Source organism: Haliotis rufescens, unplaced genomic scaffold (assembly GCF_023055435.1).
Source record: "Haliotis rufescens isolate VD_foot unplaced genomic scaffold, xgHalRufe1.0.p SCAF_4, whole genome shotgun sequence".
Lineage (NCBI taxonomy): Eukaryota > Metazoa > Mollusca > Gastropoda > Lepetellida > Haliotidae > Haliotis > Haliotis rufescens.
In genome coordinates this window covers 54,135,095-54,149,078 of record NW_025964112.1, presented here as the reverse complement: position 1 = coordinate 54,149,078, position 13,984 = coordinate 54,135,095, and the positions used below count along the sequence as shown (strand labels likewise).

The following is a 13,984-nucleotide window of genomic DNA, read 5'->3' as shown; positions in this document are numbered from 1 at the left end:
CCTCCAGACACAAGAATGTAAACATATATACCGTCCAGACACATGCATGTAAACATATATACCGTCCATACACAAGCATGTAAACATATATACCGTCCAGACACAAGCATGTAAACATACATACCGTCCAGACACATGCATGTAAACATACATACCGTCCAGACACATGCATGTAAACATACATACCGTCCAGACACAAGCCTGTAAACATACATACCGTCCAGACACAAGAATGTAAACATACATACCGTCCAGACACAAGCATGTAAACATATATACCGTCCAGACACATGCATGTAAACATATATACCGTCCAGACACAAGCATGTAAACATATATACCGTCCAGACACAAGCATGTAAACATACATACCGTCCAGACACAAGAATGTAAACATACATACCGTCCAGACACAAGCATGTAAACATATATACCGTCCAGACACATGCATGTAAACATATATACCGTCCAGACACAAGCATGTAAACATATATACCGTCCAGACACAAGAATGTAAACATACATACCGTCCAGACACATGCATGTAAACATACATACCGTCCAGACACAAGAATGTAAACATACATACCGTCCAGACACAAGCATGTAAACATATGTACCGTCCAGACACAAGCATGTAAACATATATACCGTCCAGACACAAGCATAGAAACATATATACCGTCCAGACACAAGCATGTAAACATACATACCGTCCAGACACAAGAATGTAAACATATATACCGTCCAGACACATGCATGTAAACATATGTACCGTCCAGACACAAGAATGTAAACATACATACCGTCCAGACACAAGCATGTAAACATATGTACCGTCCAGACACAAGCATGTAAACATGTATACCGTCCAGACACAAGCATGTAAACATACATACCGTCCAGACACATGCATGTAAACATACATACCGTCCAGACACATGCATGTAAACATATGTACCGTCCAGACACAAGAATGTAAACATACATACCGTCCAGACACAAGCATGTAAACATATGTACCGTCCAGACACAAGCATGTAAACATACATACCGTCCAGACACAAGAATGTAAACATACATACCGTCCAGACACAAGCATGTAAACATATGTACCGTCCAGACACAAGCATGTAAACATGTATACCGTCCAGACACAAGCATGTAAACATATATACCGTCCAGACACAAGCATGTAAACATACATACCGTCCAGACACAAGAATGTAAACATACATACCGTCCAGACACATGCATGTAAACATATGTACCGTCCAGACACAAGAATGTAAACATACATACCGTCCAGACACAAGCATGTAAACATATGTACCGTCCAGACACAAGCATGTAAACATGTATACCGTCCAGACACAAGCATGTAAACATATATACCGTCCAGACACAAGCATGTAAACATACATACCGTCCAGACACAAGAATGTAAACATACATACCGTCCAGACACATGCATGTAAACATATGTACCGTCCAGACACAAGCACGTAAACATACATACCGTCATGCTACAGGCATGTAAACATATATACCGTCCAGACACAAGAGAGACATATATACTGTCATGCTACAGGCATGTAAACATATATACCGTCCAGACACAAGCATGTAAACATACATACCGTCCAGACACATGCATGTAAACATATATACCGTCCAGGCACAAGAGAGACATATATACCGTCATGCTACAGGCATGTAAACATACATACCGTCTAGACACAAGCATGTAAACATATATACCGTCCAGACACAAGCATGGAAACGTATATATTGTCATGCTACAGGCATGTAAACATACATACCGTCTAGACACAAGCATGTAATTATATTTTCCGTCTAGACACAAGAATGTAAACACATATACCGTCATGCTACAGGCATGTAAATATATATACCGTCCAAACACAAGCAACCAAACATTTTCAACCAAACATATACAAGGGCGTATAACATCTTTATCAGCCACCTCTTTCTATTGATGGGTCCTCACTTTGCCTACAGTCATAACACAGATGAATACATCTTTTTGTTAGATTGTTTGCAATCTAAGATTAAGGCAAGATGAGGGACCATATTATAACCATTACATTGCATTGCATTGCATCTTCTTTATAACGAGTCAATTTACTACGTCTTTATGTTGAGCAATATTCCAGCAGCTTCAGCCTTTGGTGTCTACATTTCACAACGTTTTAGGTGCAATCGAGCATGCTCTTTGTACCAATATTTCAAACAACGTCACACGAGTCTTACAAAAGATTGGTTGATCGGGGCTAGAGCAGTCAAGACAGCAGTAAAGATTTCAAATAGCTTGAGGTAGACATGTGGAGAACATTTCCAGATGTGGCGCATCAGTGACAAAAATTATGTCGGATGCAATTCCCTATTTTGACTTGTACCCTATTTGTTTTTGCCTCGACCACCTGGTATCTTCAATAGTTGAGAGTGATGTATAAGCAGATGTTCATGATATAGCCGGAATCGTACATTGGACTCTGCTTGAAGTGGAGATTTCTTATGATATTCGCATTTATTTACCAATTGATGGTGGTAGGTTACCCACTATACTTACTATACTATCAAGGCATCATTGTGTATCAGTTTAATCCATCGTTAGTTGTCTTTGTTGATAGAAACTAAAACGTAACTATGAACAACATTTACTACACGTTATAGGGTTTCCCAGTCATAATAAGTTGATGGTCAGTGATCTACTCAGCCTAGTGAATCTGGGTTATCGAGATGTGCCGCTCCCGTCTTACGCCCCATTAACCTAGCCTCGGGTATGTGATCCCGCATTTCGAATGTCTAAACACGGACGTTTTCCGCAAAGAAATCCGAAACAATGTTTTCTACTTGAAATCAAATTTGTATTTATATATTATGTACTATGATATTTATTTTTCTCTATTTTATTTGAATATTATTTATGAAAACAGATGCAGATGTAAGTTGCATCATTTAATGAACATGTGTCTTATAGGAGCACTTCTATGTTAGTTAAATAAACCTTCATCTGGCTTAATTAGAATGAATGAATGAATGAATGACATGTGTCTGCAAAGTAGGATCTTCTAACTTCAAAACATAAAAAACAATATTAGTTTCAATGTGTGCGTGCGTGTGTGTGTGTGTGTGCGTGCGTGCGTGCGTGCGTGCGTGCGTGCGTGCGTGCGTGCGTGCGTGTGAGTGTGCGTGCGTGTGTGTGTGTGTGTGTGTGTGTGTGTAATGTAGCTATCGATAGTGTTCTTTTGAGGCCTCTCTTACCTTCATGCTGGCTGAAATATCACAGGGGTACGTTGTAGCTGTCTTTCCGACCAGGCCCTGTAATATGTTTTGTACAAATAGGTATATTATATATGTATCATATATATTAGATAATGTCTCCAACAAATGCCTTTATAGAAATGATTCTTTTTCGGACTTTCAATACGCTTTTGTGAGCAATCCGTTGACAATGAAAGCACGTTAGATATACGCACTGACATATTATTGAAATGTGAACTCGCTGGCTTTTATTGGCAACATTAGTTTCGAACAAATATGAAAAGAGACGCGCAACACTGATTCAGTATTCTATACGACGAGGCGTTGCCACCAATATAGCAAGGGCTAGTTTATGAAAGCCTTTATGTTTTCAATACATGTTGTTTTATGGGTTTCATTGGGCTAAAGGGATTATGAATAGGAACTTATGTACACATAAATCTTTTAGAATATGTAGTTTTTATCATTATGCAGAGGAATGCAGTATATTAGTTATGTAGTTATAAACCCTGCACACATATAAACGTCGCGGTCCGAATACTATCTATCGTGGGACATATTTTGCAATAAATCAATTAGGTTTGTAGGTACCAGTTCGAGATGACAACGATGAGTAACAGGGTGTTTAAGGGGTTGTACCCCGTCACATACATTCTAAAACACGGGAGCCGAAACGTCATCGACGCATGCAAATAAAGGGTATATTACGGAAATATTACTTATCAATTTATGCAGTCAAAAACGTCGAAAGAGCAGGATGAAACGTTTTGTGTCGATTATTTTGGCTGCAGGAAACTGTCCTGGAACTTCACCCAAGACGCTTTCACTCGCTACATTTGTTACACACCAATTGACCATTTTGTGTTTGTTTGTTCCTTAACGCCACCATATTCCAGCTTTATGCCGGCGGTCCGTAAATAATTGAGTCTGGACCAGACAATCCAGTGACTGACATAATGAGCATCAACCCACACAATTGGGATACGATGTCATGTATCAACCAAGTCAGCGAGCCTGACCACCCGATCCCGTTAGTCGACTCTTACGATAAGCATAGTCGCCTTTTACGGCAAACATTGGTTGCTGAAGACCTATTCTGACCTGGATCTTCATGGGTCTCAAGCGATAATGTAAACACAATTTAACTAACAACAATTTGAAGAGGTCTGACGCATAGAGCCGTTTTGATCAGCTCGCGACACTCGGTGTCATGTAGATGACGGAACGTGATGAATGTGGTAAATGGCATCGGGATCACTCGTTGGTGGACCAAAGTTACAAGAAACTATTCCTACCCGCAATCTTCAAAAGTGTCCGTCACGACTTCCGATTAGTCTGGCAGTGTGGAACAGTGTTCCAGTAGAATCATGACAATCCAGACTACACAAGCCATAGTTATCTGTATAATTTTAAGGTATTTCATTAAGAAGGTATTTCACTGACATTGTATCTTAAGTGTCTAATGGTTAGGTTGGTCCAGACACCTATACTAAACACATACGAGGTTGTTTAAAGAAACAAAGTACGTCTTATCTTCTTGTGTCTTGATTGTCATCAAGAGTTCTGTGGTGTAGAAAGTAGTTTGTATTTTAGTAGAAATGATGCAAGAGGACTAGCAACCTAGTATATAAACTGACCACCAAAAGAAACTTTACCATAGCTTAAATCACTCTAGTTTAAAAACCACAAAAGATAGATGCATGAAGTAAAATGTAGAAATAGTAGGGCAACCGGAAGAAGGCATCCATCTATTGCTGAGCTGTCAATTTCTGTTAATGATGACCAGTGGTGTTCTCTCCTGCCCACAAATTCCTCCCCACCCCATAACACCCCTTCCACCATACTGCACGACACCCTGAAGTCAACATGCCGCCGTTCGTTCTCCCCTTCGTTTGTAAACACGCTGTCTTCCATCAACTCTGAAAAGACAGAACTGGATTTCATCAGTGAAGACAATCCTTTACCAGTCACAGCGCTGACAACAACGTACAGTCATCTGACGACGATGTTGCGCTGTCTATAACTGTCCTCTGTAAGGTCGGTAAGCCCTAATCAGTTGAGCCCTGAGTCGCCTGGCCACTGTCTATCGACTAACCATATGCCCTAAGGCATTCGTCGCTGATGACCTCACTGTCAGGAATCAATTCCGGAGATGCAAAGCACGCAAGTACCGGTCGTTATTGGGCGTAGTTACCCTGGGTCTGCCTGCTGGCCTGTCTGATGTCTGTCCAGTCTGTCTGTAACTTTGCATCATATTAATTACAGCAACAAGGGAGCAACCAAGATTCTAGCAATGTTGTCATGGTTGGCTCCCATATGTATCATATCCAGGGCCTGCTCGTATTTCTGTGGTTATTTTTTTTATCAGTGTGAGTGTCGTACATACCGTCCGTATCATTTATATACCCTTATTGCGCGTGTAGTTTCGGTTGCCCAAGCGGCACATAATTGTCATTTTCTTTTGCATTTTCTGCAAAATTACGTTACGTGGACGTGTATCACGTTCTGACCAGTGCATAGTTTTGTTTGGACGATGTGTTTTACTTTGATTCTGTTTGAACATTCGCCCCGATTATGTTTCTATGTTTGTCAGCACCATACCCGTGCTCGTGGGTTTCACCGAAGTGATAAACGCCTGAGCTCGAGACCTGCACCACTCAGGCTTACCTCCCACATTAATCTGACACGCCGCGATATAACTGGAATACTGTTAAAAGCGGCGTTAAACCCAACTCACTCACTCACTGTTTGAACATGTGTTTTTTTTAATTTATACAAATTCATTTTTAAAGTGGCCTTCAGTTTATGTTATTGAGGGTAACTTAGAGAAATGAAACTGATACAAACATTTCGGTGCACATATTATCTACGTCTGCATTTACCCAATTGCTCTGAGCATTTGATTGACTGAACGTGAACCCTGACCTTTACAGCACCGATTTTGCTACATTCAAGTCATTTGCTCATGTTTCGTTCACAGGAATACCTTTTATGTTTGTGCTAGAAAGGCAACAGAGGAACACAAATTGAAGTAATATTGTTTTTGAAAGTTTATTTTTAACTGCTACAATACTTGGCTTATACATACTGCGCATAGGACTATGTTGAGGACTTCCCGATTCGTTCACATTAAAGTACATGCATCGCAAGACAGATTAACAAAAGTAATATGAAATATCGTTGAGATACAACTAATATGGAATGCCAAGCAAAATGTTAAGTGTGTAACATGACTGTTGGTCTAATAAAGCTTAAACCCCGAAGAAATGTCGTGTTTGTGTTATGAATTAAAAACGTGAGTGAGCGAGTTTTTTTAACGCCGCTTTGAATATTATTTCAATTATATGTCCCCGTGGCAGCTTTCTGTACGCCTAGGGGCATAACTGTGCCTACTGTATGATATGTGTACAGTGTAGTGTGCAAACAAGCATGTGTCCAACCATTAAGATTTGTAAGGCACTTACAACATTTATATAGATGTCGATTAAAAAGTGAGTACCAAGCAACGACGTTTCACCGACACAATCACAAACACATTTGCAATACATTTGGCAATAAATGTGTCCTTGGTGATTAACCAACTAGATAACAGATACGGAAGAGAATAAAAATAATGTACATATACAAAAATAACAAACATCATAAACATATGTGAACACGTGTAAGACAATTACAGGTGTAATAAAATTTCCCACACAAAGAAACAACTATCCAGATGTTCAAAATGAAATAAGTACAATAAAAGACGTATAGTGTCGCTAGTTCTTTAAATAAATAAATAAATAAATAGATAGATAGATAGATAGATAGATAGATAGATAGATAGATAGATAGATAGATAGATAGATAGATAACATGTAACACGATCAGATTAACAAAACTACCTGGAGCTAAACCATACTGTATATTGCTTTGTTATAGTAATGGATGAAGCAGTTTCTGATATCAGCCTCTTCTCTGTCCAAATACAAAAATCAAAACCATATTTTATATATATAATATAATATAATATTCTATATTGTATCGTATCGTATAGTTGCCATACTTATACTTTCTTTCTCATGTCTTACTTTGATCAATGAGAGAAACACTTAATAAAGAGCTTCAGCAGACCTTTGTCCCTCTTTTATAGATAACTCTTGCTAGGCCAAAACAGCCCACTTAAATTTACGAGGAAACAGTCTCTACGTTCCACAAAGCAGTTATTTTTGTGAATGTAATTAAACACCCGGATGTTGGGGTCGGTGTTCGTTTTCTGATCCATTACGTAACCACGTCAGATGGGCAAGGAGAAGTTTGTGGTCGGTATACTACGATACATTAAAGACATATTTCACTCTGGAATTTGAAAAACTCCATGATTTTGTTCAAAGGGGGCTGTCGTATAGTCTAGTGGTTAAAGCGTTCGATCGTCAACGACGTTGGGAAATGTGTGAAGCCCATTTCCGTTATCCAGCGCCGTGATATTGGTAGTACATTGCTAAAAGCGCCGTGTTAAGTTAAAACCTGACTCACTGTAGTCAAACACCCGTCAGAATAAGACGTGGACCTTGGCTCTAAGACACGTGAAGATCCGAGTTAGAATTGATCTTCAGCAACCCATGTTTGCCATAAAAAGCGACTATGCTTGTCGTAAGAGGCGACTTACGGGATCGGGTGGTCAGGCTCGCTGACTTGGTTGATACATGTCATTGTATCCCAACTGTGTAGATTGATGATCAAGATGTCAATCACTGAATCGTCTCGTCCAGACTTGATTATATACAGCTCGCCGTCACATAGCTTTAATATTGCCGAGTGCGGCATTAAACAAATACCCACCCTACCCGGTCTAAATGCACGTAATGACACACATTCTGAAACACTAGACAATGAAATATTTGTCGAGAACACATCCCTTCAACGTAACTAATCTACAAAAATAACACTTTAGGTTAATATGTAACTTCAGGTCTCATTTTGGGGGAGACCTGCGTCGAGAATCCAGCCTGTCAGGACAGTCTTTACATGGCAACCTCGCGTCTACAATCAGCAGACTACAGGGGGTACTGTCGGTAAGTCACAGACCTAGCCACAACTATCTACATTCTACAGACTACATGTATATTCGATACTGTCGGTAAGTCACAGACCTAGTCACAACTGTCCACAATCTACAGACAATATTCGATACTGTCGGTAAGTCACAGACCTAGTCACAACTGTCTACAGTCTACAGACAATATTCGATACTGTCGGTAAGTCACAGACCTAGTCACAACTGTCCACAGTCTACAGACAATATTCGATACTGTCGGTAAGTCACAGACCTAGTCACAACTGTCTACAGTCTACAGACTATATTCGATACTGTCGGTAAGTCACAGACCTAGCCACAACTGTCCACAGTCTACATATTATATTCGATACTGTCGGTAAGTCACAGACCAAGCCACAACTGTCTACAGTCTACAGATTATATTCGATACTGTCGGTAAGTCACAGACCAAGCCACAACTGTCTACAGTCTACAGATTATATTCGATACTGTCGGTAAGTCACAGACCAAGCCACAACTGTCTACAGTCTACAGACTATATTCGATACTGTCGGAAAGTCACAGACCAAGCCACAACTGTCCACAGTCTACAGACAATATTCAATACTGTCGGTAAGTCACAGACCTAGCCACAACTGTCCATAGTCTACAGACAATATTCGATACTGTCGGTAAGTCACAGACCTAGCCACAACTGTCTACAGTCTACAGACTATGTTTGATACTGTCGGTAAGTCACAGACCTAGCCACAACTGTCCATAGTCTACAGACAATATTCGATACTGTCGGTAAGTCACAGACCTAGCCACAACTGTCTACAGTCTACGGACTATGTTTGATACTGTCGGTAAGTCACAGACCTAGCCATAACTGTCTACAGTCTACAGACAATATTCGATACTGTCGGTAAGTCACAGACCTAGCCACAACTGTCTACAGTCTACAGACTATGTTTGATACTGTCGGTAAGTCACAGACCTAGTCACAACTGTCTACAGTCTACAGACAATATTCGATACTGTCGGTAAGTCACAGACCTAGCCACAACTGTCCAGAATCAGCAGACTATATTCGATACTGTCGGTAGGTCACAGAACAATCCACAACAGTCTACAGACTATATTCGATACTGTCGGTAAGTCACAGACCTAGCCACAACTGTCCATAGTCTACAGACTATGTTTGATACTGTCGGTAAGTCACAGACCTAGCCACAACTGTCCATAGTCTACAGACAATATTCGATACTGTCGGTAAGTCACAGACCTAGCCACAACTGTCTACAGTCTACAGACTATGTTTGATACTGTCGGTAAGTCACAGACCTAGCCACAACTGTCCATAGTCTACAGACAATATTCGATACTTTCGGTAAGTCACAGACCTAGCCACAACTGTCTACAGTCTACAGACTATGTTTGATACTGTCGGTAAGTCACAGACCTAGCCACAACTGTCTACAGTCTACAGACTATATTCGATACTGTCGGTAAGTCACAGACCTAGCCACAACTGTCCAGAATCAGCAGACTATATTCGATACTGTCGGTAGGTCACAGAACAATCCACAACAGTCTACAGACAATATTAGATACTGTCGGTAAGTCACAGACCTAGCCACAACTGTCTACAGTCTACAGATTATATTCGATACTGTCGGTAAGTCACATACCTAGCCACAACTGTCCATAGTCTACAGACAATATTCGATACTGTCGGTAAGTCACAGACCTAGCCACAACTGTCTACAGTCTACAGACTATGTTTGATACTGTCGGTAAGTCACAGACCTAGCCACAACTGTCTACAGTCTACAGACAATATTCGATACTGTCGGTAAGTCACAGACCTAGCCACAACTGTCCAGAATCAGCAGACTATATTCGATACTGTCGGTAAGTCACAGAACAATCCACAACAGTCTACAGACAATATTCGATACTGTCGGTAAGTCACAGACCTAGCCACAACTGTCCATAGTCTACAGATTATATTCGATACTGTCGGTAAGTCACAGACCTAGCCACAACTGTCCATAGTCTACAGACAATATTCGATACTGTCGGTAAGTCACAGACCTAGCCACAACTGTCTACAGTCAGAAGATTATTTGAAGTCCATCTTTAGCATAAACTCATATCTATTTGTGGACGTTCGGGTATGTACATAAAATCTAACTTCTCCAGTGAGCTTTTCATTTGTTGGCATGTCAAAGTAAGATACATATTCATGCATATGACTAATATTCCCCACACGTCATAAACCTGTGATGTTTATATTAGGACATGGAGGCACGACGTCTTGCTTACGTGAATATCCTTACTACCCACGTGTCGCCAGCTGTTTTTTACTTTCTCTCATTTCAGCCACTCGGAGACGTATGTATCGTGTTTGGAAGCGGCTCTCACTGGCTGTAACACAACAACCCCAAACTTACTCAACCACACCCGAAACACACAAGCTGTTTACTGCGCCAGTGGTACGTATATCAGGAGTGGACAACCCTCAACACAAAGATATGCAAGACTATGTAATACATGGCCTGTATGTAAGATGAGTGTGAGTGCTTGTAAAAAGCTGTAGACTTTCACCACTTTGGTGAAACCCACGAGCACGGGTATGGTGATGGCAAACCTAGAAACATAATCAGGGTAATTTTCTATTAGAACCCACAATCATTTGTGTCCGCACGACTAAGGGAAAGCAAGCCTGTGCAGCGAATGGTGGTCTCAAGACTACCTGGTCCCCAGTGTCTCACATTTTATACCGTTGCATACACACCGTCTCAAGACCACTTACTGCACCAGTACAGCAAAATCGCAATTCTTCATTACCGGACGAACAGGTTTGAGCGTAAACGTATGCCTTTGAACCAGTCCTTATATGTTTGCGGGGGCACGGGTGGCCCAGTCGGCTAAGGCGCCGCGATTCGCTGTGCAGAGTTGCGTCTCTTGGGCACGCCAGAAACCTATGACTGTGGGTTCGAATCCCGGTTCGCCCCGATTATGTTTCTAGGTTTGTCAGCACAATACCCGTGCTCGTGGGTTTCACCGAAGTGGTAAACGTCTGAGACCTGCATCACTTCGGGCTTTCCTCCGACGTTAAGCTGACACGCCGCGATATAACTGGAAAACTGTTAAAAGCGGCGTTAAACCCAACTCACTCACTCATATATACGAGATCAATCAAATGGATACTCCTTCCAGTATCAGAGGCGATATATATAATTACACAACGTCGTAATCGACTATTCGAGTTAAAGGAGTTAACAACGTTTGGGTGTACGTGTACACACACATACGCAGACGAAGACGTAGACGCAGACGCACGCGCACACACACCGAAACGTTAACTCCTTTACCTCGAATAGTCAATTATGACGTTGTAAGTTGACGGTTCCGGCAGAATCCATACCAGTTGTCCGCTTGTCTAGATCCACAGATAACCCCGGTTATCTTGTCGAACGTCGAGTTAACGGCGTTTCACTGTACAAAGCTATCGTTGTGAAGAGTGGATGGGTGTGGTATGAGCAATATTCCAGCACTATAAAGCAGGGTACACCAGGATTTGGCTTCACATATTATACCCATGTAGCGAATCGAACCAGGGACTAAGGGTTGACGAGGGAACGCCTTAACCACAACGTTAGATTGTAATGAACAAATGATAAAAACACACCTACCTCATAGGTACTGTGTCAGTAAGAGCTAAAACAACTGTTGAAGAATTGGTCTTTGTGTCTTCCAGGAAATAATCCTGGCTACCAGGAGTGCCTGTCACGACACAGTGCCTGCCTGGCGATATACGACCGGTTCCAGGCGGGTCCGTCAAACACAGCCTGCAGGTACTGTATCCAGAGTGTGTGAGTGAGTGAGTGAGTGAGTGTTAATGTTCAGTGTTAACATTGTTTCAGTTCACGAGGTGTCAGTTTCAAATAGAAGGAATTCTGAAGAGTTTTAAGCAGTAGACATTTATTTCTTTTGCGGAATCTACGACACACACATGTATTGTCCTGACCTCGCCAAATGTATATTACATCACACACAACACACACCGTTACAGCCTGATTCATATTATTTTCAACAGCAATTCGGTCAACCAAATCACCATTTATTTCGTTCTGCCATAAATCTGTATTAAGTATTCTGCCCTGAAACTGTATTTAGTATTGTGCCCTGAAACTGGATTTAGTATTCTGCCCTGAAACTGGATTAAGTATTCTGCCCTGAAACTGGATTAAATATTCTGACTTGAATCTGTATTAAGTATTCTGCCCTGAAACTGTTTTAAGTATTCTGCGCTGAATCTGTATTAAGTATTCTGCCCTGAAACTGTATTTAGCATCCTGCACTGAGACCGTATTAAGTATTCTGCGCTGAATCTGTATTAAGTACTCTGCCCTGAAACTGTATTTAGCATCCTGCACTGAGACCGTATTAAGTATTCTGCGCTGAATCTGTATTAAGTATTCTGCCCTGAAACTGTATTTGGCATCCTGCACTGAGACCGTATTAAGTATTCTGCGCTGAATCTGTATTAAGTACTCTGCCCTGAAACTGGATTAAGTATTCTGCCCTGAAACTGTATTTAGCATCCTGCACTGAGACGGTATTAAGTATTCTGCGCTGAATCTGTATTAAGTACTCTGCCCTGAAACTGGATTAAGTATTCTGCCCTGTAACTGTATTTGGCATCCTGCACTGAGACCGTATTAAGTATTCTGCGCTGAATCTGTATTAAGTACTCTGCCCTGAAACTGGATTAAGTATTCTGCCCTGAAACTGTATTTGGCATCCTGCACTGAGACGGTATTAAGTATTCTGCGCTGAATCTGTATTAAGTACTCTGCCCTGAAACTGTATAAAGTATTCTGCCCTGAAACTGTATTTAGCATCCTGCACTGAGACCGTATTAAGTATTCTGCCCTGAATATGTATAAAGAATTCTGCCGTGAAACTGTATTAAAAATTCTGCTTTGAAATTCCAACGGAGAAACCTGTTATCAAAATAAACACACACCTAATGGATCAACGTCAAATGAATGTGTTGAACCCCGTTATATGCACTATTGTGATGTCCAAATTATCACAATGACGGATTGCAGAAAGCAATTAAATAATACAATAAAGGTGTCAAGCAAATATTTTATCTAATATATCTGATATGTGTATCGACGATTTTGGGTGTATTAATGCATTTAACATGTTGTCCGCAGCGCTCTGGAGCAGTATGTTGTGTGTGTTCTGCGTGATCTATCACCTTGTCATCAGTCAGTCTTCAACGTTACGTCTATGACTCTAGCATTGAATGACAGTGTCAGTTTGTCCTGCCGTAGAGGTGAGTGGGATGCATTTCATCAGTGGTAAATGACATATTGCTTAATATTCATATTCGGGGGAGGGAGGTTCATATTGAAGTAAGGGTTTGGTTTTTATTAGGGTTAGGGTCAGGGTTAAGTTTATATTAGAGTAAGGGTTGGGTTTATACATGTATTAGGTTAAGGGTCGTCGTAAAGTTAAGACACCAGGCTGAAACCTTATTTTAGAACTTGTCGCCATTGTATGATTGATGAAAATATACTTTAATAAGCATACAGAAAACAATATGAAAGTAATCCGGACATAATATGTTATTTCGCCCAAAAGTGATATCCACTT

At 40.8% G+C, this 13,984-nt stretch overlaps 2 protein-coding genes across 8 annotated transcripts in view; one reads left to right on the top strand and one right to left on the bottom strand.

The window, feature by feature from the left end:
- The window catches only part of LOC124115216 (salivary glue protein Sgs-3-like), a 242,143-nt gene that overhangs the window by 206,563 nt on the left and 21,596 nt on the right, over positions 1–13,984 (bottom strand). For 4 of the 7 annotated variants that reach the window (XM_048381855.1, XM_048381866.1, XM_048381865.1 and 1 more), the window contains exon 2: positions 3,289–3,345. The exons of 1 other annotated variant lie outside the window; for it this stretch is intronic. In XM_048381855.1, coding sequence (XP_048237812.1) covers positions 3,289–3,294 — 6 coding nt within the window. In that variant the 5' untranslated portion in view covers positions 3,295–3,345. Of the gene's footprint in view, positions 1–3,288; positions 3,346–4,583; positions 5,105–12,009; positions 12,031–13,984 lie in introns of those variants that run through there. 2 more of the 7 variants (XM_048381856.1, XM_048381854.1) reach the window with 2 other exon arrangements.
- LOC125372324 overlaps positions 1–13,984 on the top strand; it is a 30,148-nt gene that overhangs the window by 9,138 nt on the left and 7,026 nt on the right. The window contains exons 2-5 of the mRNA XM_048381868.1: positions 8,240–8,342; positions 10,694–10,806; positions 12,075–12,171; positions 13,543–13,664. Of these exons, the coding sequence (XP_048237825.1) occupies positions 8,240–8,342; positions 10,694–10,806; positions 12,075–12,171; positions 13,543–13,664 (435 nt within the window). The remainder of the gene's footprint in view (positions 1–8,239; positions 8,343–10,693; positions 10,807–12,074; positions 12,172–13,542; positions 13,665–13,984) is intronic.